Here is a 26221-nt window from a genome sequence, read left to right as displayed (position 1 = left end):
TATTTCTTACAAAAAGGAGTGCATTCAAAAGCCCGTAGTATAGGTTTTGGACACATGGTGATGTTTATTCCTTTTGACACTTCAATTCTTGATCAATCGCATATGGCTTTCAGTGTGTTCTGTGGTTTTAACAAAGCTGGGCACATTTTACAAATCCACTTGTTTTGTTTAAATTGTGGTATCCTGCACTTGCTGGTGCAGAGACAAGCACCGGGGTTTAATTAATCGTGGCAAGTTGCAAAATGGCATTGTGTTTACAGAATGTTGGATGTTGCTAACTAGTCTTGTACTTCAATAGAGTGCGATTTTAAGCTATTGTTCCGGTTTGGAACAATCTGATTTTGTGTTTTTAATAACATGGAACTGTAGCAGTTTTGTTGTCGTGATACCGAACCTGATAAGAATGTATTGAAGTTCCTTATATTGTAGTGGCTTCATCTTCAAGTATGTAGACACAAGGAACTGCAGATACTGGAATCTTGAGCAAAAAACAACGTCTGGAGAAACTCAGCTCGTCAGGCAGCATCTGGAGGGAAATGGACATTTCATGCATCCGTCCGAAGAAGGGTCCTGACCTAAAATGTCATCTGCCTGATCTGGAGTTCCTCTAGAACTTTGTTTTTTACTCACCTTTAAGTACAATAGGCAAAGCATATTGTGTTTGTAAAACTTCAATGCATACAAAATCATGGCAGGATTTCAATAGTTAATGAACTACTAAACCACAAATGCACTTGTGCAAAACTTATCAGTAGATTAATGTGCGCGATTGTATCATTTACTGCACAACTTCTGTAAAACTTTAAATTTTGTTTTTAAAATGCTTAAAAACTCGTTACACGCCAAGTTGCATGCCAAAAAGGAGAAAATTGTTTATTTTTGTGCTGTAAATCCAGTTCTGTGATCTTGGCAATTCACTCTAAAGAGTAAACATGCTCATTTTACAAAAATGATTACGAATGGATCTTTGATTAAGCTTTAGTGTTTGTGTGAAGAAAAATGATTTGTGATAAAACTTGTGCTCAACTGTGGCGCGGCCAATTGGGTTAAAATGTAGTAGTAATGAATTGAAATCAATTAATATTTTTATAAATAATCATCCAAATTAACATTGTTCAATTAATAAGCATAATGCCAGTGAAAAATGAGTGCATATCAGCAAATTATCTCCAACATTTGCATTATTTCAGCTTCTCAAAATACTTCACAATTTGGAAAAACTGAACTAATCTCAGAAGAAAAGCAAGCACAACCATCTGACACTTTTGAAGAGCCAAGACGATCATTGCACTTCCCCCACAGATTGCATCAAATATGCAGTACAATGACATGAGCAGAGACTGCCATCAGGGAAGTATTATCTTTTGCAGGATGCATGGCCTATTCAAGATCAGGCTTGCAAGAGGGAAATGTTGTAATCAAAAAACGAAAACCATTTCAAAAACGGCTATAACATAATTAAACAAGATGCTCCCCAAAAGTCATGATATTTCTAAACAAGACTGGATAAATAGAGTTGAGACCAATCATGTTCATATTGAACAAAAACATCTCTTCCGCCAATAAGTTATGGATGATGAACTCTGGAATTTAAACGTTCATCAAGATATTTCAACCACAAATATTTCTGACAACTAGGAAGGACTCCAATGTCTAATATTCCAACTATTGCACAAACAAGTGTTGCCAAAATGTTGTTAGGTTGTCTTGCTCCCTCACTGCAAATTGAAGGGTTTAATGGAAATTCAAATTTCTGCCAAGAAACCAGTTTTCCAAAGCTACTGCACAGACAGTGACACGATGAGCGTTTGACGGCACTGGGCCTGTACTCACTGGAGTTTAGAAGAATGAGGGGGGACCTCATTGAATAGTGAAAGGCTCGGATAGAGTGGATGTGGAGAGGATGTTTCCATTAGTAAGAGAGTCTAGAACTAGAGGTCATAGCCTTAGAATTAAAAGACTATTGCATTATTACATAAATCAGGAAGGAAGGAGACGAGGAGGAATTTCTTTAATCAGAAGGTGGTGAATCTGGTTCTTTGAAGGTCGTGTCGCAGGTATATTTGGCCCTCATCAGTCAGAGTATTGAGTATAGACGTTGGGAGGTCATGTTGCAGTTGTATAAGACGTTGGTGAGACCGCATTTAGAATATTGTGTTCAGTTCTGGGCACCATGTTATAGGAAAGATGTCAAACTGAAAAGAGTGCAGAGATCCCCATCCTGGATCAGTCCAATCAGGGTTGTGTCATCCGCAAACTTGAGAAGCTTGACAGAGGTGTCTGTGGAGGTGCAGCCATTGGGTGTGAAGTGGTGATTGGAGTGGGGTGGGTGTAGAAGGGCCCAGTCTTTGCAGACTGAGGTCAGGCTGTGAATGGGTGTGAAGTGTTGGTTGGGGTGGGAAAGGGTCCCCTCTTTTCATACTGGAGTCTTGCCTTAAGTAGGTGTGAAGTGGTGAATGCGAAGCCCCCCCCCCTCGATCTCAAAATAGAAATGTTACATCTGTATATAATGATACCATTAAAATGTGTATTTATGTCACAAACTATGGAATTCATATTTTTCAGTATTGTTATCAAGGAAAAGAAAGCAGTTCCAATTGTTTGATATTATTTTATATTGTTTAATATTATTCACATGGAGGAGAAAATATAATAGTTCTAAAACCTACCTTAATTTTGCAATCTCACTCAAGATAATCCCCCTTTCCCTTTCCCCCCATCCTTCTCTCTCTCTCTCTCCTCTCTCCCTTCCCCTCTCTCTCTCCCCCTCCCCCTCACCTCTCTCTTGCAGGGGGGGGGGGCAAACATGAAGGTGGCGCGGGCTCAGCGGGCGGGGGGGGGGGGGGGGATAAAGGTGTCGTGGGCCCAGTGGGGCCCCAGCGGGTGTCAGTGGGGGTGGCATGGGCCCAGCAGGGGTGGCGGGGGCCCAGCGGGTGTCAGTGGGGGTGGCATGGGCCCAGCGGGGGTGGCGGGGGCCCAGCGGGTGTCAGTGGGGGTGGCATGGGCCCAGCGGGTGTGGCGTGGACCCAGCGGGGGTCAGCGGAGCTGACGTGGGCCCAGCAGGGTGCGGGTGTGTGGACACAGCGGGGGTGGCGTGGACCCAGCGGGGGTCAGCTGGGGTGGCGTGGGCCCAGCGGGGGTGGCATGTGCCCAGCGGGGGTGGCATAGACCCAGCGGGGGTCAGCACGGGTCGCGTGGACCCAGTGGGGGTCAGGGGGGTGGCGGACCCAGTGGGGGTCGTGGGCCCAGTGGGGGTGGCGGGGACCCAGCGGGTGTCAGTGGGGGTGACGTGGGCCCAGCGGGGATGGGCGTAGACCCAGCGGGGGTCAGCGAGGGTGGCGTGGGCCCAGTGGGGGTCAGCTGGGGTGGCGTGGGCCCAGCGGGGGTCAGGGGGGTTGGCGTGGACCCAGTGGGGGTGGCGTGGACCCAGTGGGGGTCAGCAGGGGTGGCGTGGACCCAACAGGGGTCAGCGAGGGTGGCGTGGGCCCAGCGGGGGTGGCATGAGCCCAGCTGGAGGTCAGCAGGGGTGGTGTGGGAGGAAGATGGCTTGGGCCCGGCGGCAGCTGGAGGCGAGGGGAGCGGGCTCCGCCGCAGTTTTCAAATGAAGTTTGCATTTCCTTCTCTTAATAATCATTTATTTTATGAAGCTTGTTCAGTATCCACCACTGAAGTCCACAATAAAAAACCAACTCGTCTCCCATTAAGAATTGGGTCAACCCTTTCACTAAATATGACCACCAAGAGCTGCTCACCAGGAGTTATCCTTTGAATGAAATCCCTTGAAGTAAATCATTGTGGTTTTAGCAAGTAGGCCTTTCAAGAAAAGGGCCCCCTACCATCCAGCTGCACTATACTGCACAGCTTCTCCCCAAATAGCAAAAGCCAACAAAACATTCTGGGAAAAAAAGGTTAACTTTCCCAATCTGAGCACACTCTCTCAAAGGCAAACGATAACAAAATGTAACCGCGTGTTGCCTTCAGTTGAGAGTGTTCCATGATTAATAGCTCAAACCTAGACCATGTGCTTGGTTCTATCAAGCTGCAATGATCACAGATTCAGAAAAAGTCACCCTACCATGCAGCCACCTCAAAGCAATGTGATGTTTAGTTTAGTTTGTTGTCACATTTACCGGGGTACAGTGAAAAGTTTTAGTTGCGTCCAACCCGACAGTGGAAAGGCAATATATGATAACAATCAAGCCATTCAGTGTACAGATACATGATGAGGGAATAAAGTTTAGTGCAAGATAAAGCCAGTAAAGTCCAATCAATGATAGTCTGAGGGTCTCCAATGAGGGAGATAGTCGTTCAGGACTGCTCTCTAATTGTGGTAGAATGGTTAAATTGCCTGATAACAGGTGGGAAGAAAGAGTCTCTGAAATTGGAGATGTGCATTTTCTCATTTTTATACATTTTTCCCGATGGGAGAGGGGAGAAGAGGGAGTGGCTAAGTTGCGACTCATCCTTGATTATGCTGGCCTTCACACACATATCTCAGCAAAAGTCGCAAAATTAATTTACAATTTAAGCAACACAATGTTTACTATAACCAATAACGCCAGTTTGAATTAACTGATCCTGTAAGTGAGACAAGCAGTAGAGACAGAGTGATACAATGTGGAAACAGGCTCTTCAGCCCAACTTGCCCACACCGGCCAATGTCTCAGCAACTCTAGTCCCCCTGCCTTCATTTGGTCCATATCCCTCCAAACCTGACCTATCCAAGTACCTGTCTAGCTGTTTCTTAAACATTGGGATAGTCCCAGCCTCAGATAAGTTTTTTTGCCTTCCATCACAGCGAGGAGGAGATGCGCTGTGATGGATGTCTGTGTAGTCTTGGGTTTTTTTTTTCTTCTTGTATGTATGACTGCAGAAACAACATTTCACTTGAGCCTCTACGAGGTTCAAGTGACAAATAAATTGTATTGTATTGTATTGTAACTACCTCCTCTGGTAGCTTGTCTCATATACCCACGACCCTTTGTGAAAAAGTTTGAAAAAGTGTGAAAAAGTTACCCCTCAGATTCCTATTAAATCTTTACCCCTTCACCTTAAACCAATGTCCTCTGGTCCTTTATTCACCTATTCTGGACAAGATATGCTGGCCTTTATAAATCAGAGCATTGAGTATAGAAGTTGGGATGGAATGTTAAAATTGTACAAGGCATTGGCGAGGCCAATTCTGGAGTATGGTGTACAATTTTGGTCGCCTAATTATAGGAAGGATGTCAACAAAATAGAGAGAGTACAGAGGAGATTTACTAAAATGTTGCCTGGGTTTCAGCAACTAAGTTACAGAGAAAGGTTGAACAAGTTAGGGCTTTATTCTTTGGAGCGCAGAAGGTTAAGGGGGTCTTTAAAATGATGAGAGGGATAGACAGAGTTGACGTGGATAAGCTTTTCCCACTGAGAGTAGGGAAGATTCAAACAAGGGGACATGACTTGAGAATTAAGGGACAGAAGTTTAGGGGTAACATGAGGGGGAACATCTTTACTCAGAGAGTGGTGGCTGTGTGGAATGAGCTTCCAGTGAAGGTGGTGGAGGCAGGTTCGTTTTTATCATTTATAAATAAATTGGATAGTTATATGGACGGGAAAGGAATGGAGGGTTATGGTCTGAACGCAGGTGTATGGGACTAGGGGAGAATACGTGTTCGGCACGGACTAGAAGGGTCGAGATGGCTTGTTTCCGTGCTGTAATTGTTATATGGTTATATATATATGGTTATATGGTTAAGAGACTCTGTGCATCTAGCCCATCTATTCCTCTCATGATTTTATACACCTTTATAACAGTATCTATACAACAGTACAGTAACAGTACTCTATAGGTAACAGTACATCAATGTAATAGAACTGAAACAATGACTGTCCATGTATCAAGTGAAGAGGCAGACATAATTTGGGCACATGCGGGCTCCCATGGCTAAGCCTATGCCTTGGGATAAGTGAATGGAATTAAATGAGTTGTTCAATTTCAAATAACCTCAATCTATTTCAACAAGATGATCACTGACCCAGCTAGAATTAGATCCCTATCTCAGCTGACAGAGAATAGTAGCTGCATCAAATGATCCGGTCCAGCACCTTCTGATAACCAACCAAACCTTGCTTTACCAGTTCGACATTACTCACCTGCTATATTTAAATGGAAGAATATCAGCCTAAATCTGCACCTCCCTGTAATACATCAAGATAGATGTAGTCTGTGCCAGTATGCCTTGTGCACCAAGACATTTACAATGACCATGTTATCAGTTTAAAAAATACTCAATGGATGTATTCACAATCTTTTCATCTCAACCAGAATAAACCTGTTTCACTCTTCCTGGATCATGAAGTAACAAGGTCTCTTGACACCAATTACTATTATATCCATTATCAAATTCAAACATATTTCTAAAACAAATGTTTCTGAAATCCTGTTGCATAAAATTCAGAGCACCTGTAAGATAGATAAACAGTCCATGGTGCCAGATGAAAATTGAAACAATGCTATGCATATATGACAAAATCAAACAAGGAAGGATTAAGCTGCATTTGGAAAGGTGAAGAGGAACAACCAGCTGAGGGATAATTGCCAGGGTTTGCAAAGGGATGCCAGTGATTGTGACGGAACAAATAAAAATGGAAGTAAGTGAGGGGATTTTACACAATGTTGCTCAATTCACATCATAATCTCATGTTTGAAAGCATAATGAAATTGTATATATGAAAACGCATTCTAGTTTTCTTCCCACATTCAGACGACAGTGACTGCGACTTTTAAAATAGCCTGTCAGTATCTCCCTTTTGACATTGCCGATGTGCACTACAAAATACTGCATTAGCATTACAGAGCATTTTAGGCACAAAACGACCAAGCTGGGGGAATTTAAATCAAAATAACTTATTTCTCAATGTAATATTCTGCACTTCAGAAATCAGTGGTTTTCTTAAGTACGTGCAAAAGGTCAATAGGGGATAATCATTCTGCTGTCAGAGTGAATTTCTGGCACCAATTCAACGTTCCCCTCAGCTTCATGACATAGATAGATCTATGTTCAATCATTCTCAATGGGGCAAAATCCTGGTACCTAAACTAAACTACCAGCATTACTGGTAAACTACCAGCAAACTAAACTACCAGCATTACTACTCTTCCTTATGCCCCTGTCCCACTTGGGAAACCTGAACGGAAACCTCTGGAGACTTTGTTCCCCACCCAAGGTTTCCGTGCGGTTCCCGGAGTTTGCAGGTGGTTGCCAGAGGTTGCAGGTAGTGGAAGCAGGTAGGGAGACTGACAAAAACCTCCGGGAACCGTACGGAAACCTTGGGTGGGGCACAAAGTCTCCAGAGGTTTCCGTTCAAGTGGGACAGGGGCATAACACTTCACAAGGTCAGAAACAAAAAAAAACTGTAATGGCATTTGTTTCCTTCAAGAACAAGGTTAATTATGCTTGCCTATTCATGACCTGAGCTAACTTAGACATTCATAAAATAATGAGCTACGAGAGTTTAATTAACGTAATTACATGCAACTTGCCACACAAAGTTATGCCCGTTAGTAACAGGCAGCAACAGTTCAAAGTAACCACACCTGGAGTATTTTGTGTAGTTTTGGTCCCCTAACTTGAGGAAGGACATTCTTGCTATTGAGGGAGCGCAGCGTAGGTTCACAAGGTTAATTCCAGGGATGGCCGGACTGTCATATGCTGAGAGAAGGAAGCGGCTGGGCTTGTATACTCTGGAATTTAGAAGGATGAGAGGGTATCTTATTGAAACACTTAAAATCATTAAGGGTTTGGACACACTGGAGGCAGGAAACATGTTCCCAATGTTGGGGGAGTCCAGAACCAGGGGCCACAGTTTAAGAATAAGGGGCAAGGCATTTAGAACAGAGATGGGGAAACATATTTTCACACAGAGAGTTGTGAGTCTATGAATTCTCTGCCTTAGAGGGTGGGGGAGACCGGTTGTGGATGATCAGCCATGATCACATTGAATGGCGGTGCTGGCTCGAAGGGCCGAATGGCCTACTCCTGCACCTATAGTCTATAATAAACAAGAAAGTGAAAATTTAGATACTCTGCGTACCAGATTAACTTCAAATAAAATTGTGGTACATATCTACATTTTGTGGATTAAAAATAGGTACTACCTAATATCTATCTCTATACTTATAAAACTCTGATCTTGTATGTGTATTTATTTGTGTACGTGTTTGTGTGTAATCACATCTTCACAAAAAAATGACACGGTAACGGTATAATGTTTACATATTCCGGTAGACATTTTCCCCGTGGCGTCCAAAATCGCCTTATCTGAAAATTTCATGCTATATTTCTCGAGTTATTACTGAAAATGTTCAGAAATCTGATAAAACTTTGAATTGAAAAACGACTGTCTTTCGCTGATGACGTCACAATGGGTCTGCGTGCCGTTTTTCCTCACGTTGCGAGTGACGTCACCCTCCCCACCCCTCCCTCCTCCCCCACCGTTATTCAAAAGACGCAGCCGGAGATGAAGTCGGGCCCTGGACTGAAGACCAAAGATCATAGCTGAAGATTGCGGCGGCCCAACTCGCGGTCCTTTGGTCGATGCTTGCCTGCTCGGGGCTGGTTCTCGGCTCGGGTCCCTGCCTCTGTGCCTCTGCCCTGCGCAAGTTGGGGGCTATGCGTGAGCGGATAGGGCAGGGGATGGGGGTAAAATGAGGTATAATATCAAGGAGGGTGGTTCGTGTGTGTGGGGAGGGGTGTGTGTGTGTGAGTGTGTGTGGGGGGGAGTGGTGTGTGTGGGTGGTGTGTGTGTGCGTGTGTGGAGGTGTGTGTGGAGGAGTGTGTGTGGGCGTGTGCGTGTGTGTGTGTATCCGCAGGCTGCCCCCCCCCCCACTTGTCTAGTGCAATACTAAAAAGGTGGGGCATGTTTTGAGTAGCTGTTATTTCATCCAGAATCCGATCACTAGGTTATTGAATATATTATTTATTATGTTATTGAGAAAAGTAAATCTTTTCAATCATAATTAAAACATGTGATCAAACTAAATGACAAAAGCAATCCTTTATTACCACAGTTAGTACTAAGACGCGTCGACTTAAACCCACTCCACCATTCCATAAGATCCTCAATCTTCTACCAGTGTCATTTTACTGCATTGCCCTTTAGCCCTAGATTCACAAAACAACCAGAAATCAGGTTTTGCATTAACTCAATGCCTTTCTGCATGTTTCTCACCAGATTACTGTCATTTGGTCTTCCTTTTCATCTGTTGTTCCTCTGTTGAGTTCTCAAGTGTCCCTGTTGCTCAATTCCTGACAATTGCATAAGCCCCTTTTGATATAATACCAGCTTCAATTTTCCCGATCAGTCACAGGAATATCACATTTCCTGTTAGATTTTCATGCTTTAAAAGGAATGTATGCATGTATGCAATGCTCTTTAGTGCACCTCCAGCCCCCCCCCCCCCCCCCGATTAGCATTGTGGTTATATAGTATTGACAATAGCGTTTGGTGGCCAACAAAAGCTCCCATTGTTTTCTGCCTTTTGCCAGTTTCAGCTCTATCCAAACAGATTTCAATTCTTCATCATGATTTCATCCAAGGTGATCTGCCTCAACCCCATTAACAGCATTAACCACTTTCTTTCATCCACTCTTTCCCAATGTCAAATTAATGCAAACATTCGCCAGAGATGCTGTCCGACTCGCTGGTATTCCAGCTTTTTGTGACTGTCCTCAGCATTACATCCCTGTTTTTGTATTGTGGTCCTCTCGAAATAAATAAATGCTCGCATTTCTTTCGGTTTCCTTACTATCGATTCAACTTGCAAATTAACTTTTTGGGAATCCTGCACCAGCACTCCCAAGTCCCTTTGCACCTACGACTTCTAAATTCTCTCCCAATTTAGAAAAGTCTATGCATTTATTCCTACTACCAAAATGCATGACTCCACACTTTGCTACGCTGTATTCTATCTGCCACTTCTCAGCCCACTCTCTCAACCTGTCCTTCTGCAAAGTCCCTACTTTCTCTACTCTACCTGCCCATCCACTTATCTTTCTATCATCTGAAAAATTGGCCACAAAGCCTTTAATTCCCTCATCCAAAACACTAACCCCTGCAGAACACCGATAGTCACTAGCAGCCAAGGAGAAAAAAAAACCTTTATTGCCACTCTGCCTTCTACCATTCAGCCAACCTGCTATCCATGCTTGTATCTTTCCTCTGATATCAAGGGCTCTCATCTTCTTTAGCAGCCTCACGTGCAACACCTTCTGAAAATTCAGTTAAACCATATCCACCGACTCTCCTTTGTCTAAGACACAAAGTGCTAGAGTAACTCAGTGAGACAGGCAGCATCTCTGGAGAGAAGGATGGATGACGTTTCAGGTCAAGACCCTTCTTCAAACCTTCTCCTTTGTCTATCCTGCTATTTACTTCCTCAAAGAATTCCAACAGGGTCAACAGGCAAGATAGACACAAAATGCTGGAGTAACTCAGCGGGACAGGCAGCATCTCTGGAGAGAAGGAATGGGTGACTTTTCGGGTCGAGATCCTTCTTCAGTGATTTCAGGGGAGTGGGCGGTACGGAGATAAAATGTTGTCGGAGACAGGAAGACTGGTAAGAGAACTGGGAAGGGGAGGGGATGGAGAGAGGGTGGGGAGGCGAGAGAGGGAAAGCAAGGGATACTTGAAGTGATAAAATGTAGTCGGAGGACAAAATGCACTTCATCGGGTAAGATTACCCTTTCACAAAAGCATGTTGACTTCAGCCTATTTTATTGTGTGCTCCTAAGTACTCAGAAACCTTGTCCTTTATAATGGACATGAGTGTCCGCAAAATGGTCTACGTAATGTCAGATTCTGGCAATTTCAATGGTTAATACGAAAAATCTGACCATTGCACACCTATTGTTCTTCAACAGCACTTATTAAAAGCTACCATGGTCCATGGCACTCGACATAACAAAATCATAACAAAAAGCGTTGAGTTATTCCAGCAGTGTGTCTATCTTTAGAAAAAAATTTCACGTGGATTTCAAAGTATTAGCACTTGAGGGGCGCTGGCGCGCTTTAGCTGCCGCTGCTCTCTCTTCGCATTGTGTTTTTTTTTATTTTTTTATTTTGTGTCTTTGGAGCGATTTCTATCTTTAATTTGTGTATTGATGATGTCCTTATTATTTATTTTTCTCCGACTATATGGTTTTTTTTTTCTCTTCTGTTTAATCTTTGTAAGGTGACCTTGAGATTTGAAAGGCGCCCGAAAATAAAATGTATTATTATTATTATTATTATTATTATTAAAGTACTACCAATCCCAATTTTGAAGAAAGTGTTTTGTGTTTAATTCTTCTCCTCCACACCAGCAACTAAGAGATACTCAAGTAAAATATAGTTGTGAAGTTATGATACCTCCCTCTAAAGCATGCCAACAAATTATGGTTGATGATTTCAATTACGTTTCAATAGCACTCAAAGTTACTATTTCCATGCTTTTTTGGTCTAGATATAAATTCCTCAAGTTTTTAAATTATTAATTTCCATTTTAACTTTTTCTTACTTCACTCACATAATTTTGTCCCAATTTCACTTGTTGTACTTGAATTTACATCAAACTAAATATTCAAATGTATGGTTCCTGGTTTTACTCCACACATAGAAACATAGAAAATAGGTGCAGGTGGAGGCCATTCGGCCCTTCGAGACTGCACCGTCATTAATTGTGATCATGGCTGATCGTCCCCAATCAATAACCCGTGCCTGCCTTCTCCCCATATCACTTGATTCCACTAGCCCCTAGAGCTCTATCTAACTCTCCCTTAAATCCATCCAGTGACTTGGCCTCCACTGCCCTCTGTGGCAGGGAATTCCACAAATTCACAACTCTCTGGGAGAAAACTTTTTTTCTCACCTCAGTCTTAAATGACATCACAGTGAAGATTCAAGCATCCCAGATAACATGCTCTCCTCACAAGCATCCCAGATTTGGCCCAAGTTGTCATACTGAGATGAATTTACAAATTCCTCAAAGTGATAGCACACAAACCTACACATTTCCAAGAAGCTTCAAGAATAATGATCAGCGAATACAGTTCTTTGCCACTATCTACAAAATGTCTCCAATTCATAAAGGTTATGAATGGCATGATGGCATACAACAGATCTAAAAATTAAGGGACAGAAATACACAAATGAGATTGAAGTAATTCATTAAAGAAACAATGCGAATGGCCTCATTTTATAAGTCAGCACCAAAGCTAACTAATGGTGCTTTAGATTAGTTTATAACGCACAGATTAGTTTCCCCTTAAATCTTGCTCTGATCTTGACCAAGATCATGCCTGATTGGACTGCAACAAATCTATTGTGTATATTGGCCCGTTAGCTATCGCACCCGTGCTTATCAAGAAGCTATCAACGTGCCTTAAAACTAAATCAAAAAATCTGCTTTCACCGCTCTAGAGGGTCAAAGTTCCAAAAACTCTAGATAAAAACTACAAGACAACCTGCATATTCAAGGTATTAGTCTAGTAACCCTTCGCCAAATTACTTCTAATGCATTAACATTAATCTTTAAATCAAACGACTAACATTAATAACACTGTTAGCTTTCCTCGTGCCTCACGCTCCTGCATATAAGCTTTCAGTAAATCATGCACAAGGAAACTCACAGCACCCAGTATTTTCCCACCATTTTGATGTGCTTTTTAACTTTTCTGCCAAAATGGACCACTTCACATTTTCTTCACAATACACTCAATTAGTCACATTCTTGCCCATTCACTTAAACTGCCAATATTCCTTTGATGCCCGTGTCTTAACAACTTACTTTACATCAGCAAATTCCACAACAATATATTCAGATGCTTTAATGCAAACATTTGTAATAATTGTAAATAGTTGAGGGACAGGACTGACCCCAATAGCACACCACTCATTACATCCAGCCACCAAAGTAAAGGACCATTAATAAGCACACATGGTTGGAGCAACTCAGCGGGTCAGGCAGCATCTCTGGAGAAAATGGAAAAGTGACCTTTTAGGTCAGGATCCTTCATCAGACCATTAATATTTGCTCTGTCTATTGCAAACGAACTAATTTTCAAACCATGACAATACATTGTCTCCAACATCATTAAGCTTTTTGTTTCTCCCACTCCATGACTTTCAATACAACATCTCAATCAAATGTCTTGTAGAGAGTGATGTACATTCACCAAGTCCACTTGTTGCACCGCTTGTGACTTCAAAAATATTCCTATTAATCTGTCAAATTTAATTTACCTTGCAGAAAATTATTTAACCCCAATTAGCTTCATTTTGCCGTACCATTATGTCTTTAATATTGTCCTATTGGCAGGTGTCATGCTAATTGGTCTGTAGTTTCCTATAATCTCCCACCATTTTTGACCAAAGGAAACAGACAACAGCTTTAGTCTTAAGCATGAAAGGTCCTGACCCGAACAATTTATCCATTCCCTCCACAGATGCTGCCTGAGCGGCTGAGTTCCTCCAGCACTTTGCACGAGATTCCTGTATCTGCAGTTCCTTATATCAACAATGTTCACCAGTTGAGTTTCTGTTCAATAATAATCCTGCCCTCGCCCAGCAGATTGAATGAGGACATTCAGAGGGACAATGAGTTTTGCAACCTACAGATAAACTCCTCAATCTCATTTTTCAGAATATAATGAGGTTACTCAAAAGATACAGATATTAAGACTACTGCAATCTGTTTCATTTTACGATACTTTTAGGTTAGCTGGCTTTCTTAATATTTTCCCATCCATCAACCACACAGTATATGGCACAGTGGTAGAATTGCTGCCTTACATCGCTAGAGACCCAGGTTCGATCCTGACTGCAGGTGTGGTCTGCACGGATTTTGTACGTTCTCCCTGCGAGGTGCATGTGTTGTCTCCGCTTTCCTCCCACACTCCAAAGACGTACTGGTTTGTAGGTTAATTGGCTTAGAAAAATTGTAAATTGTGTGTAGGAATCACTGGTCGGCATGGACTCATTGGGCAGAAGCGCCTATTTCCGCGCTGTATCTCTAAACTAAGCAAAGAGCCCAAACTATTATCATAGGAATTAAACACAAACAATGTAATAATACTAAAAAATTCAATGCAGAACAGCGAGTTAAATGGCACCAATGAAGAATTATGTGTGCTTGTCAGGAACAGGGTTTAATGTGACAGCTGGAAGATGGCCAACAGTTGTAAACATAACGGTTGAAATGCCACAGCTGTTTAAAACTTAAAATAGGTTACGTTAATGAATTAAAACATCGAAACAAATATATTTTTCTTGATACCTGGGACACATTATAGCCCTTAAATATGAAAGGACTATGGTGATTTGCTTGCTCGAGACTTAAACAAGCTTCTTGAATAAAAATATATTTCCTGCAAATGATGCTAGGCCATTCACTAAAGGCAGTTTCAGAGCCTGGAAAAGCAGATCCAGGAGTACAATATCCATTAGACGTACGTAAGTAAATTATTGTTATCTTCGAATTCCAAATTTCTCACATACTTGCTACATGAGAGAGCAAAATACATCCCATCCGAGGTTAGAATATAAGGAATCACACAGTTTAATTTCCATTCCGGAGAAAACAGCAGTTGCTAACTGCAAAAACTTCTCTAACCTCTTGTTATAGCGATGGAAATCCACGTCAAGCCCAGTTTAAAGCCATTTTACAATAACACTTGGAGAATTGTGTCCAGAGCTAAGAGTGATGGCAGTGTGGACACTAACAGGGCTCGGCCATGTAGTCTCACAAATCAATGCAACTGCGAGGAGGGGAAGTGGGAAGAAGTGAGAGCGTAAGATTTGATCTCATCTGCCCAGGACTTGTGGATTGCTGGCCGGGAACCGCTGACTCACGGAGCTGAGTTACTCCAACATGTTGTGTCTGTGTGTGGACTCTATGTGTGTGGACTGTCCAGTGGCCGGTGACCCCGGGGACAGATCCACTTACGGGTGCAAGGCCACCGAGGACAGACTCACATGGACAGGGACTCGACCCGCTGAGTTACTCCAGCATTTGTGTCTATCTTCGCAGGGACCCTGTGGGGGAGGCGGACAGAGGCAGGAGACAGACCCCGCAGGGTGGGGATCAGACCCGGACACACACGGACCCGGGGGGGGGGGGGGGGGGACCGTTAGGGAAACTGCAGGGCGCGGCCCCGTGTGTAGGCCGCAGCCCCGGGCTGGCGTGGTGCAGCGTCCTACCTGGATGAACTGTATGGTGAGGGCGCTCTTGCCCACGCCGCCGCCGCCCACCACCACCAGCTTGTACTTCTCCTGCGCCGCGCCCTCCCTGACGGCTGCCATGGCAACGGGGCCTGGAGCCCTGGGCCCGGCCCGAGCCTCGGCCTCCCGCCCCCGCCCCCGCCCCACGGGGCCGCCTGTTGCCGGCGGGCCACGGACACGGGCCCGCTCACTCCTCAGCTCAGCGCTCCGCACTGGACCACACGCTGCAGGGAGAAGGTGTGGGCGCGGAGTGACAGAGAGAGAGAGGGAGGGAGGGAGGGCTGCGGTCAGGCACCGCCGATCATGAGGAGAACGCCCCGCGGAGAATGGAGGCGGCGCACGCTAATGCAGGCAGATCAGCTGCTGAATATTCATGTACGGAGCAGGCGACGTATGCTAATACATGCAAATATTCACGCCCTGCGAATGCTAATACTTGGAAATAACCTGCCGAATATTCACGCCCCGCGCATGCTAATACATGTAAATAACCCGCTGAATATTCATGTCCCGCGCATGCTAATATATGCAAATAGTTCGCTGAATATTCGCGCCGGTAGCCCGCCCTAACATGCTAATAATGCAAATTTGCTGCTGAATATTCACACACTTCCACAGCAGAGAGTGAAACGAGCGTGGTTCGAGAGTGTTTAATTGTCATGTGTACCTACAAGGGGGCGACGAAATGCTTAGGAACAAACTGCAAATGCTGATTTATAGCGAAGATAGACGCAAAAAGCTGGAGTAACTCAGCGGGTCAGACAGCATCTGTGGTGAGAAGGAAAAGAATACGTTTCGGGTCGAGACCCTTCTTCACCTTCCTCGCAGCAGTTTAGCGAGCCCGTGTACACAATAAGCATCCTAGTAGTAATGCAAAAAACACACGTTGCATCTCTCTCTTCACCACTGGTGGTTGACTCGAATGGAGGAACAGAAATGTTTTTCATTCAGCTCCATGCAACAGCTGTGTGTGTGTGTGTGTGACATGTAGAAAACTGCCGTTGGTTTTACACCTGCAGATGGGTTTGTTCGCATTTCAACATAATACCAACCAGATTCTCCTCCTTTGTGCTCCCCCCCCCCCCCCCCCAATGAGTCGTAGAGTTATAGAGCATACAGCATGGAAACGGGCCATTCAGCCCAACTTGCCCTTGCCGATCAAAAAAAGATAGGTCCTTGTAATCGAAAGGTTAAAAAAAGACAAAGTCCAAGAAGAAATGTTGCTCATTTCACACCAGGAAGAATTAATGTCATTGGAAAAAACACTAGACTTTAAACGTCAAGTGAAAAAAATGTGGAACTCGAAACTAAAACATATCACTTTGCACCACCGAGCGAGGGGTTTGTCACTCCGTTACTTTGTGAACTAACTTTAACTTTCTAATGTTGCAATGTTAATTAATATCATGCACCGGTAATGAACTGATTCTGGGCACTCATTTCAAGAAGCTACCGGCTTTAATTCTGGGGAATAACAAGTAGAAAACATATTATCAGTGCCACAAGCTGCTTTGCAAGTCTACATTAAATTCACCTTTTAAACAAAATGCCAGTGTTTCGCGACTGAGTTAAAATATTATCCGCCAGTGCATTAATTTTACCTGAAGGCAAGCAAAACGCACGACATGCGAAATAGTTACGCCGGCAATTTTGCTGGCGTGAAAGCGAGTTGTCTGCGGCATCAGAGAGTTACTATCAATTCATTCCTCTGAGAGTCACTTATATCCTACTTAATATTCATATATCGTTATCATCTCTCAATAGAGGGAATTATGATAATATCCTGCTTGATATTATTGTAACATTAGCTGCAGTCACGTGTCCGCAGAGAGGAACGAGATGATTCAAACTTTCCATTTCCCCACAACAAAGTGGTGATTAAAAGTCGTGAACACGTCTGGTTGAATACTTTTTTTAACAGCTCGTACATGTAACAGTAATTTAGTGAAAGATCTATCAAACAGACCTTGTATTTGCACAACTCTACAGTCAGTAGATCTGTGTTCAGCTCCAAGTACGTTTTAAACACGAGTGAAGTCTTCCATTGTCTAAATGCTAGACACAAAAAAACTAGAGTAACTCAGCGGGTCAGACAACATCTCTGGAGAAAACGAATAGGTGGCGTTTCAGGTTGAGACCCTTCTTCAGACTGACAGTCCGGGCAAAGGGAAACGAGAGATATAGACAATGATATAGAGAGGGTAGAACAAATGAATGAAAGATATGCAAAAAAAAAGTAACGATGATAAAGGAAACAAGCTGTGGACAAGGTGAAAACGAGTTACAAACAATGAGACTCAAGACGACTTTGAAACTAGGACAACGACTCTGGAGGGGGGAGGACGGGAGAAAGGGGATGCAAGGGTTATTTGAAGTTGGAGAAATCAATATTCATACCGCTGGGTTGTAAGCTAATGGTGTTTTCTATAAATCACAGTTCGCGCGTTGTAACAGAAATATAAAGGTCTACTTGGAAATAATATTTGAATGGAAAATAAATGTAATGTTGGAAATAGTCGACTGCTCATCATCACCGTGAGTGCCTGTATATCAAGTCCGTTTGTTATGCCTATTACCGAGAAGGTCATCTCCAGGCAGGTGTGGTGTATATGTAATATAAATGCCAGTGCCCCTTTAATATAAATGCCTGTGCCTCGTGATCGAGATCAGGTGACCTTCGAGAAGTTTCCGTGGGTTGTTCAGATTAAATCTTACTTGCAAGATGTCGGACGTGTTTTCTTTGTGCTAGTCACAACAGGGCCTTACATGGTCACAAACTTTACAGCAGGGTGTCAATCCGTAGGACACCGGAGCAAGGGCAAGAAAACGCAAAACATAGTCGACCAAATCGCGGAGACCATTTCTATTGACTTGCTCGGTGTGTCCACGATCACCTACAAGCCAAGGATTTCGCTGCGGGTCTCAAAAGTCGATCTACAGTTCCAGGTGGATACTGGTGCGGCTGTGTCACTGTGGGTTAGGACATCTGGGAGTGGATCGGATCATCGAAACTGAAACCGGAAAACATCCACCTTTTCGGATACGGACGACAGCCCATTCCCACGAAAGGCAAATGCATGTCGCCGTTTCCTCTAATGGTATGACCCAGATGTTGCTGCTGATTGTCGTTGGTAAAGAAGGTACATCCCTGTGCGCCATTGAGTGGATCCATGCTTTCAAGCTTGACATGAACGCCTTGATCTACGATGGATCAACTATGGCATTGTCATCGACCACAGATTGGTCAGCAAGTGCGAGAGTAACCTGCGAAAACAGGACGTCAAATGTCACTGGTCCAAAGAGTGTGACCATGCATTCACCAGGTTGAAGGAGATGCTCGCCCAGAAGATGCGTTTGGTCCACTATGACCCATCGAAGCCGATCTCGCTGGCCGCCGATGCATCGCCATATGGTCATGGAGATGTAATCTCACAAATGGCGCCGAACAGCAAGGAAGAACCAATTGCATTTGCATCCAAAACGCTGACGACCGCCGAGAAAAACTACAGCCAAGTGGAGAAAGAACAACATACAGATAAAGCATATATTTATATCTCTTCAAAAGGGAACACTGACGAAAACTCTGTTGATTCTGTGCCTTTAGAGTTGTGAAACACAAAAAAGGCTGGGGAAAAAAAGAGTGAAGCGAGGTCCAGCCAAATGGAGATGTTCAAACTGGAAAGGGGGAGTGTGATGTTTGGTGGACTGTGTGGGGTGGGAGGATCCGTTGCTCCTCCCGTGCAACAGGTGGCGCTGCACAGGATAAAGGGAGATGTATTGTATATAGTTTATCCTGTGGGCAACCATTGTGGCCAGTCTTGCTGCCAGCATTGAGTGAAATATTAAAGACTTCTGTTGGAAACTAAAGACTCGCAAGTTTTGTGCAGACCTAGAAAAGGAACACGAAACCTTCTGAATGTCTGAACACAGAACTAACCACGACAAACCGACACTGCCATTCTCATTTCACATCTCATTATACCCAACGCTTCGTGGTTTGGGTGACAACTACTTTTTTTTTTCCTTTTTCACCAAATGACACAACAGCCCCAGAAAACACTACAGGCAACATTTTAGGTTCACCAGCGCCACCATCCAGCCGATCATGGTAGTGCCTCCTTCTGTGCCAGTTACCAGAAGCTGAATTGACTTGTTCAAATGAAGTCGGTGACTTCAAAGAACGGATTCCACCTTCGTCTGAACACAGTCACAGTTCCATTTCAGATTCAGATTCAGATTCAGATTCAGAAAACTTTATTGTCTGTCGTAACAGAAAATCTTCTTTGACGTGGCTCAACATACAGACAGGACAATGTACTGATAAGCAGTCATACTACACAGATTTCTGCGAGCACACACAGTGTGTATCGATCTTAAAAGCAAATATAAAGATTAAAAACTGTAAAAATAGACAAGATAAAAGTTGTGGATACGTGTAAAGTGACATTGCGTCAGGGTTAATTTGTCCATTGTTCATTTTTTATTTAAGCTGTTTATGGCAATGGGTATGAATGAGTTTTTGTGGATGTTTTTCTTGGATAGGGGGACTTTATATCGGCGGCCTGATGGCAGAAGTTGGAAAGAATGGTGCAGGGGGTGGGTGGGATCCTGTGTAATGAGATTGGCTGTCTCCACCATAGGGTGCATCCTAGACAGTAATCCTGGTAGCAAACCACATAACATGAGGGAATAGGGAAGATTCAAATAAGAGGACATGACCAGAATTAAGGGACAGAAGTTTAGGGGTAACATGAGGGGGAACTTCTTTACTCAGAGAGTGGTAGCGGTGTGGAATGAGCTTCCAGTGGAAGTGGTGGAGGCAGGTTCGTTGGTATCATTTAAAAATAAATTGGATAGGCATATGGATGAGAAGGGAATGGAGGGTTATGGTATGAGTGCAGGCAGGTGGGACTAAGGGAAAAAAGATGTTCGGACTTGTAGGGCCGAGATGGCCTGTTTCCGTGCTGTAATTGTTATATGGTTATATGGTTAAATGAATTAAGATTCAAGACTGGTTGTTGTCAAATGTACCAGCAACCGAACAATGAAATTCTTACGCAGCAGTAGGTCGGTATCCACAATATATCCACAATCATATATACGAAACAATATTTTAATAAATTAATAACCAGTGCAAAAAGTCCGCAGATGTTCATAGTGGCTATGGGTTAGTGTTGTATAGAAAGAAACTGTCGGAAGGGTCTCGATCCGAAACGTCACCCATTCCTTCTCCCCAGAGATGCTACCTCCCCCGCTGAGTTACTACAGTACAGCATTTTGTGTCTATCTCTGGTTACATAGAAACATAGAAAATAGGTGCAGGAGTAGCCCATTCGGCCCATCGAGCCTGCACCGCCATTCAATATGATCATGGCTGATCATCCAACTCAGTATCCTGTACCTGCCTTCTCTCCATACCCCCTGATCCCTTTAGCCACAAGGACCACATGGAGTTAGATCTTAAATATAGCCAATGAACTGGCCTCAACTACCTTCTGGGGCAGAGGATTCCAGAGATTCACCACTCTCTGTGTGAAAAATGTTTTTTCTCCTCTCGGCCCCAAAAGACTTCCCCCTTATCCTTAGTGTTGTATTGTGTTCAAGAGCCCGATAGTTGAGAAGAAACTATTCTTGTACCTGGTGGTCACCCTTCTCAGATGGTAGTAACGAGATGAGAGCGTGTCCAGTTTGGTGTGGGTCTTTGATGATGCTGGCTGCCTTCTTTAGGCAGTGCTCCTGTGGATCCCTTCGATGGTGGGGATCTCAGTACCCGTGATAGCGGCAGTACCTGTGAGAGTCCACACCACTCTCTGTTAACCTCCCTTGTTACATAGTTGCAGCAGGGAAGGAGACCATTCAGCCCATCAGGTCTGTGCTGTGTAAAGACAATCCAACATGTCTCACTGTCCCATCCTGCCCTGGGAGCCCAGAACCCAAGTGAGTTTTGTTTTGTTTTGTCGGTAGCCACCTTCCATTCTATGCCCCGCAGTTCTCGATCCTCCATCAAAGTGAACAGTCACTCCCTTTGACCTTCAATACCTCCATCAGATCTCCTCAACAACCACATCAGCGACTCTACTTCCTGAGAAGATTACGGAGATTCGGCATGTCGAAGAGGAGTCTCCTAAACTTCTACAGGTGCACGATAGAGAGCATTCTGACCGTTTGCATCGTGGCCTGGTTCGCCAACTTGAACGTCCAGGAGCGGAAATAACTACAAAAAGTTGTGACCACTTCCCAGTCCATCACCGGCTTTGACTTGCCTACCGTCGAAGGGATCTATCGTAGTCGCTGCCTCAAAAACGCAGCCAAAATCATCAAAGACCCACACCATCCTGGCCACACATTGCACCATTGTCATCGGGAAGAAAGTACAGGAGCCTTCTGTAACGTGTAGGTTCAGGAACAGCTGCTTCCCCACAGCCATCAGGCTACTAACACAACAACAAATAAGCTCTGAACTGCAAGTATATTATTATTGCACTATATTTGTTATGTATTTTTATTTTTTCTCTTCTCCCATTGTGTACTATGTTTACATATTCACATATTCTGTTGTATTGCAGCAAGTAAGAATTTCATTGTCCCACCTGGAGCATATGACAATAAAACACTCTTGACGACTAATGTAGAAACCATTTAGCTTAACTCCGTATGTTATAACTATAACTAGTTACCTTTAAATTTTATCTGCCTACAACTATGTAGGTGGGATTTATTACGTAGTCGGAGACATGTTTGCGGCTGGGATTCTCGCGCAGATGCCCTGGTATGTTTTAGTTTTAGTTTGCAGAAGCAAGGGGGAGAGGTCACAGTTTTTGACCATGCACGAGTTTGACTACGAATAAGATCAAAATGTATTTAAACAAGAAGGTTGGATAAATATCTTAATATTTTTATTTCGACAATAAAGAAACTATTAATTAAGAGACTGTGTTCTGAAGATTTAGCTTTCGACGGCATTGAATGTCTCGTGGAGAGCTGGTGAATGCGTTCCGATTATTATCTCCTAACCCGTCTACAATCATAGTGGCTAGAGGAAAGATTCCTTGAACGATATAAAATCTGTCACTACAACTAACATCTAGTTTATCCACCAACAGAGGAATCAATTTATTTTTGCACCTCTTCTGAAATATTTACATATTTCCAAAGTATAACATCCAGACCCAGACACCATTGGACTACTTCATCATGGTTCCCTTATTCTTACACTCTGTGCCTTTATTTATAAAGCACAAGATTCCATATACCTTTAACCCCTTCTTCGTCCACATGCCACTGTCATAGTGGAAATATATAGTGGACAGACACAAATCGCTGCAGTAACACAGCAGCTCAGACAGCACCTCTGGAGAAAAGGAACAGGTGACGTTTCGGGTCGAGACCCTTCTTCAGAAGTATCTATCTTTGGTTTAAAACGAGCATTTGCAGTTCCTTCCCACACATCAGTGGACATATCCTCCTGCATCTCCCTGTTCTTGCTTCACTTTTAGAAGTGGCACCAGTAGTAAAGTCCGGAAAGCATCCTGGGCCTGTTCTTATTCTAATTCTTCTTACAAACACCTCGCATTTCTCAGCTGCCACTTATTCACACATTCCACCAGCCTATCCAGGTCTCCTTGAAGGACACAGTAATCTGGAGTAACTCAGTGGGTCAGGCAGCGTCTCTGGAGAACATGGACAGGTGACATTTTGAGTCAAGAAATTACACAAAACAACAGTCATCTATCCATGTTCTCCAGAGATGCTGCCTGACCCGCTGAGTTACTCCAACACTCTGTGTCCTTTTGTGTAAGCCAGTATCTGTAGTTCCTTGTTTCTACATTATGTCTCCTTGAATTAGTTTCTTTTCCTCCATACAATTCACTGTGCTACCAGTACCTCCATTTATCTAAATAGGAGCAGCTCCACCAATGCTTGACTTCATCCCAACCAGGACAAAGAGCTTTCCCTCACTAAGTATCCAGTACACTGTTGTGCCATGTGGATCATCATTGTATGCACTAAACCAATTTACCTAAGCTTCATCAGCAGCCCCTTTCAATCCTATAACCTCGCCACCTTCTCAAGAGCACAAAAATAGATAGATAGATAGATAGCCTTTTATTGTCATTCAGACCGAAGTCTGAACGAAATTGCAGCAGTCATACATATAATATAATACAATAAAACAACAATAAACACATATTAACATCCACCACAGTGAGTCCACCCAGCATCTCCTCACTGTGATGGAGGCAAAGGTCTTAGGTCTCTTCCCTCCTCTTCTCCCTCTGCGCTGGGGCAATGTTAAAAACAGTCCCGCGGCTCAAACACCGCGGCCTGGGGTGGTTGAAGCTGCCGCCCACCAGTTCTGCAGACGCAGCCGCTGGCCCGCGGCCAAACCCCGGACTCAGGCCACCACCGGCAGAACACCATCCCAGCCACCCTCACGCGAGTACCGCACCGTCTTCAGCCTCGGGCTGGGCCGCCCCGACATGGGCGCCGAACCTCCCCCGGACCGGGCCGCCCCGACTTGGGCGCCGAACCTCCCTCGGGCTGCCAGCGCCGCACCTCCCCGAGCTCGGCCGCTCCGACGGGAGCCTCGTTCCACCCTCGGGCTGGCCGCCCTCACGGGAGCGTCCCAACCTCTTCCAGCCCTGAGCCGGACCACCCCCCTCACGGGAGCGAGCTCAGGGCGAGTCCTGGCGGGCTCTGCCTCCGGAGCCTCGAGGTCGTCAGCTCCATTAGGCCTCATCGCAGACGGAGGCAGAGAAGGGGAATACGACAAAAAGGTCGTATTCCCCCGCAGGGAGAGACTGCAAACCCCGTTTCAACCCCCCCCCCCCAAAAACACAAACTAAAACCAAAAAACTAGACTAACCAAAACAAAATAAACAACATAAAAAACACAAAGACAACGGGACTGCCGGTAAGCCGCTGCAGCCAGAGCCGCGCCGCCACTCAGGAAAAGTGCTGACATTGAAGCCAACAGGAGCAAGTGTCTAGTAGAAATTTGCATGGATCTGCTTACATACATGTCAACAACTTGCCTATGCCCAGGAACAGGCTGCAGTGAAGCATCTCCACTGGATTTACAATGGCAGCAGAACATCTGTGGAGCCCAATGGGACTATATCAGGTTAACCCAACCAGAACAATAGTGGTATACTATAGTGGTTAGGTACACAAAAATGCTGGAGAAACTCAGCGGGTGCAGCAGCATCTATGGAGCGAAGGAAACAGGCAACGTTTTGGGCCGAAACCCTTCTTCAGACTGATGCGGGGTGGCGGGGAGAAGAAAGCAAAAAGGAGGAGGAGGAGCCCGAGGGCTGAGGAAGGGGAGGAGACAGCAAGGGCTAACAAAATTGGGAGAATTCAATGTTCGGGCTGTCTCCTCCCATCCCTCAGCCCTCGGGCTCCTCCTCCTTTTTCCTTTCTTCTCCCCTCCACCCCCCATCAGTCTGAAGAAGGGTTTCGGCCCGAAACGTTACCTATTTCCTTCGCTCCATAGATGCTGCTGCACCCGCTGAGTTTCTCCAGCTTTTTTGTGTATCATCGATTTTCCACCATCTGCAGTTCCTTCTTAAATACAATAGTGGTTAACCCTGCCAGAACAATAGTGGTATGATTTATTGATATGAATGGTAGAAGTCCACAACCAGCAGAAAGGGAGGTAGATTAAATGCTTTGAATTGCTTTTAAATGTTCAATGTTTTAAAAAAAAGTAAAACATTAAAACACATTCAGAAACATCCAATTTCAAGCACATCTCCGACAGTGAAAGAGCAAGTGGGGATTCAGCAATTGCCAAGCGGCTGAGTGCAGCAGTTTGCTGCATCCCCCACACAGCACAGCAGTGCATCACACCGGAGCTGGACTCTCAGCAGAAGAGTGAACCAGGGCTTCCCAGCAGTAGCCAGGCCAACGAAGGTATGCAGCAACTTGTGGATCAACGTCATGGTTCTCCAAACCCTATCCATCTGCTGTTACCCTGTCGACTCATTTAACTTCTCCACGTTTTTGTAGAGGCTAGGTTTCCTCCTCACCTTTGCCCTGTCAGCAACCATGGACCTGCATCACTGGGCCCCTTCAGCCAACTCCCATTCGTTACAACTTGTCATCTGACAGTACTGCGAAGGGATGGAGAACCCAATTTAGGAGAAATAAAGTGAATACATTCTTGTAAGAGACAGGTTTCTCGATCAGTTGGTGAAATATGGGGTGCTGTCTATTAATAGTCCGTTGATTATTAGTCCTTGTGGGAAGAAGGATAGAATCAGAGCATTGTTGGGATGTAATGTTAAAATTGTACAAGGCATTGGTGAGGCCAATTCTGGAGTATGGGGTACAATTTTGGTCGCCTAATTATAGGAAGGATGTCAACAAAATAGAGAGAGTACAGAGGAGATTTACTAGAATGTTGCCTGGGTTTCAGCAACTAAGTTACAGAGAAAGGTTGAACAAGTTAGGGCTTTATTCTTTGGAGCGCAGAAGGTTAAGGGGGGACTTGATAGAGGTCTTTAAAATGATGAGAGGGATAAACAGAGTTGACGTGGATAAGCTTTCCCCACTGAGAGTAGGGAAGATTCAAACAAGGGGACATGACTTGAGAATTAAGGGACTGAAGTTTAGGGGTAACATGAGGGGGAACTTCTTTACTCAGAGAGTGGTGGCTGTGTGGAATGAGCTTCCAGTGAAGGTGGTGGAGGCAGGTTTGTTTTTATCATTTAAAAATAAATTGGATAGTTATATGGACGGGAAAGGTATGGAGGGTTATGGTCTGAACGCAGGTATATGGGACTAGGGGAGAATACGTGTTCGGCACGGACTAGAAGGGTTGAGATGGCCTGTTTCCGTGCTGTAATTGTTATATGGTTATATGGTTATAATTAAACAAAGCATATCAATACTGGCAGCGATTTAGTCATCTTCTGTTGAAGCACAACAAACTAAATGGTAGGAGGCATGAAATGGCTATGGTACGTTGGGAAGTTTT

The 26221-nt window shown here is 44.2% G+C and overlaps 1 protein-coding gene across 2 annotated transcripts in view; it reads right to left on the bottom strand.

The window, feature by feature from the left end:
- rras2 (RAS related 2) overlaps positions 1-15472 on the bottom strand; it is a 56646-nt gene extending 41174 nt beyond the window's left edge. The window contains exon 1 of one of the 2 annotated variants that reach the window (XM_055649893.1): positions 15220-15472. In XM_055649893.1, coding sequence (XP_055505868.1) covers positions 15220-15321 — 102 coding nt within the window. In that variant the 5' untranslated portion in view covers positions 15322-15472. Of the gene's footprint in view, positions 1-14632; positions 14655-15219 lie in introns of those variants that run through there. The other variant, XM_055649894.1, reaches the window with a different exon arrangement.
- Positions 15473-26221: the final 10749 nt, after the last annotated feature.

Source organism: Leucoraja erinacea, chromosome 18, assembly GCF_028641065.1.
Source record: "Leucoraja erinacea ecotype New England chromosome 18, Leri_hhj_1, whole genome shotgun sequence".
Taxonomy (NCBI): domain Eukaryota; kingdom Metazoa; phylum Chordata; class Chondrichthyes; order Rajiformes; family Rajidae; genus Leucoraja; species Leucoraja erinaceus.
The sequence above is the reverse complement of the archived record's forward strand: the minus strand, read 5'-3'. Positions and strand labels throughout refer to the sequence as shown.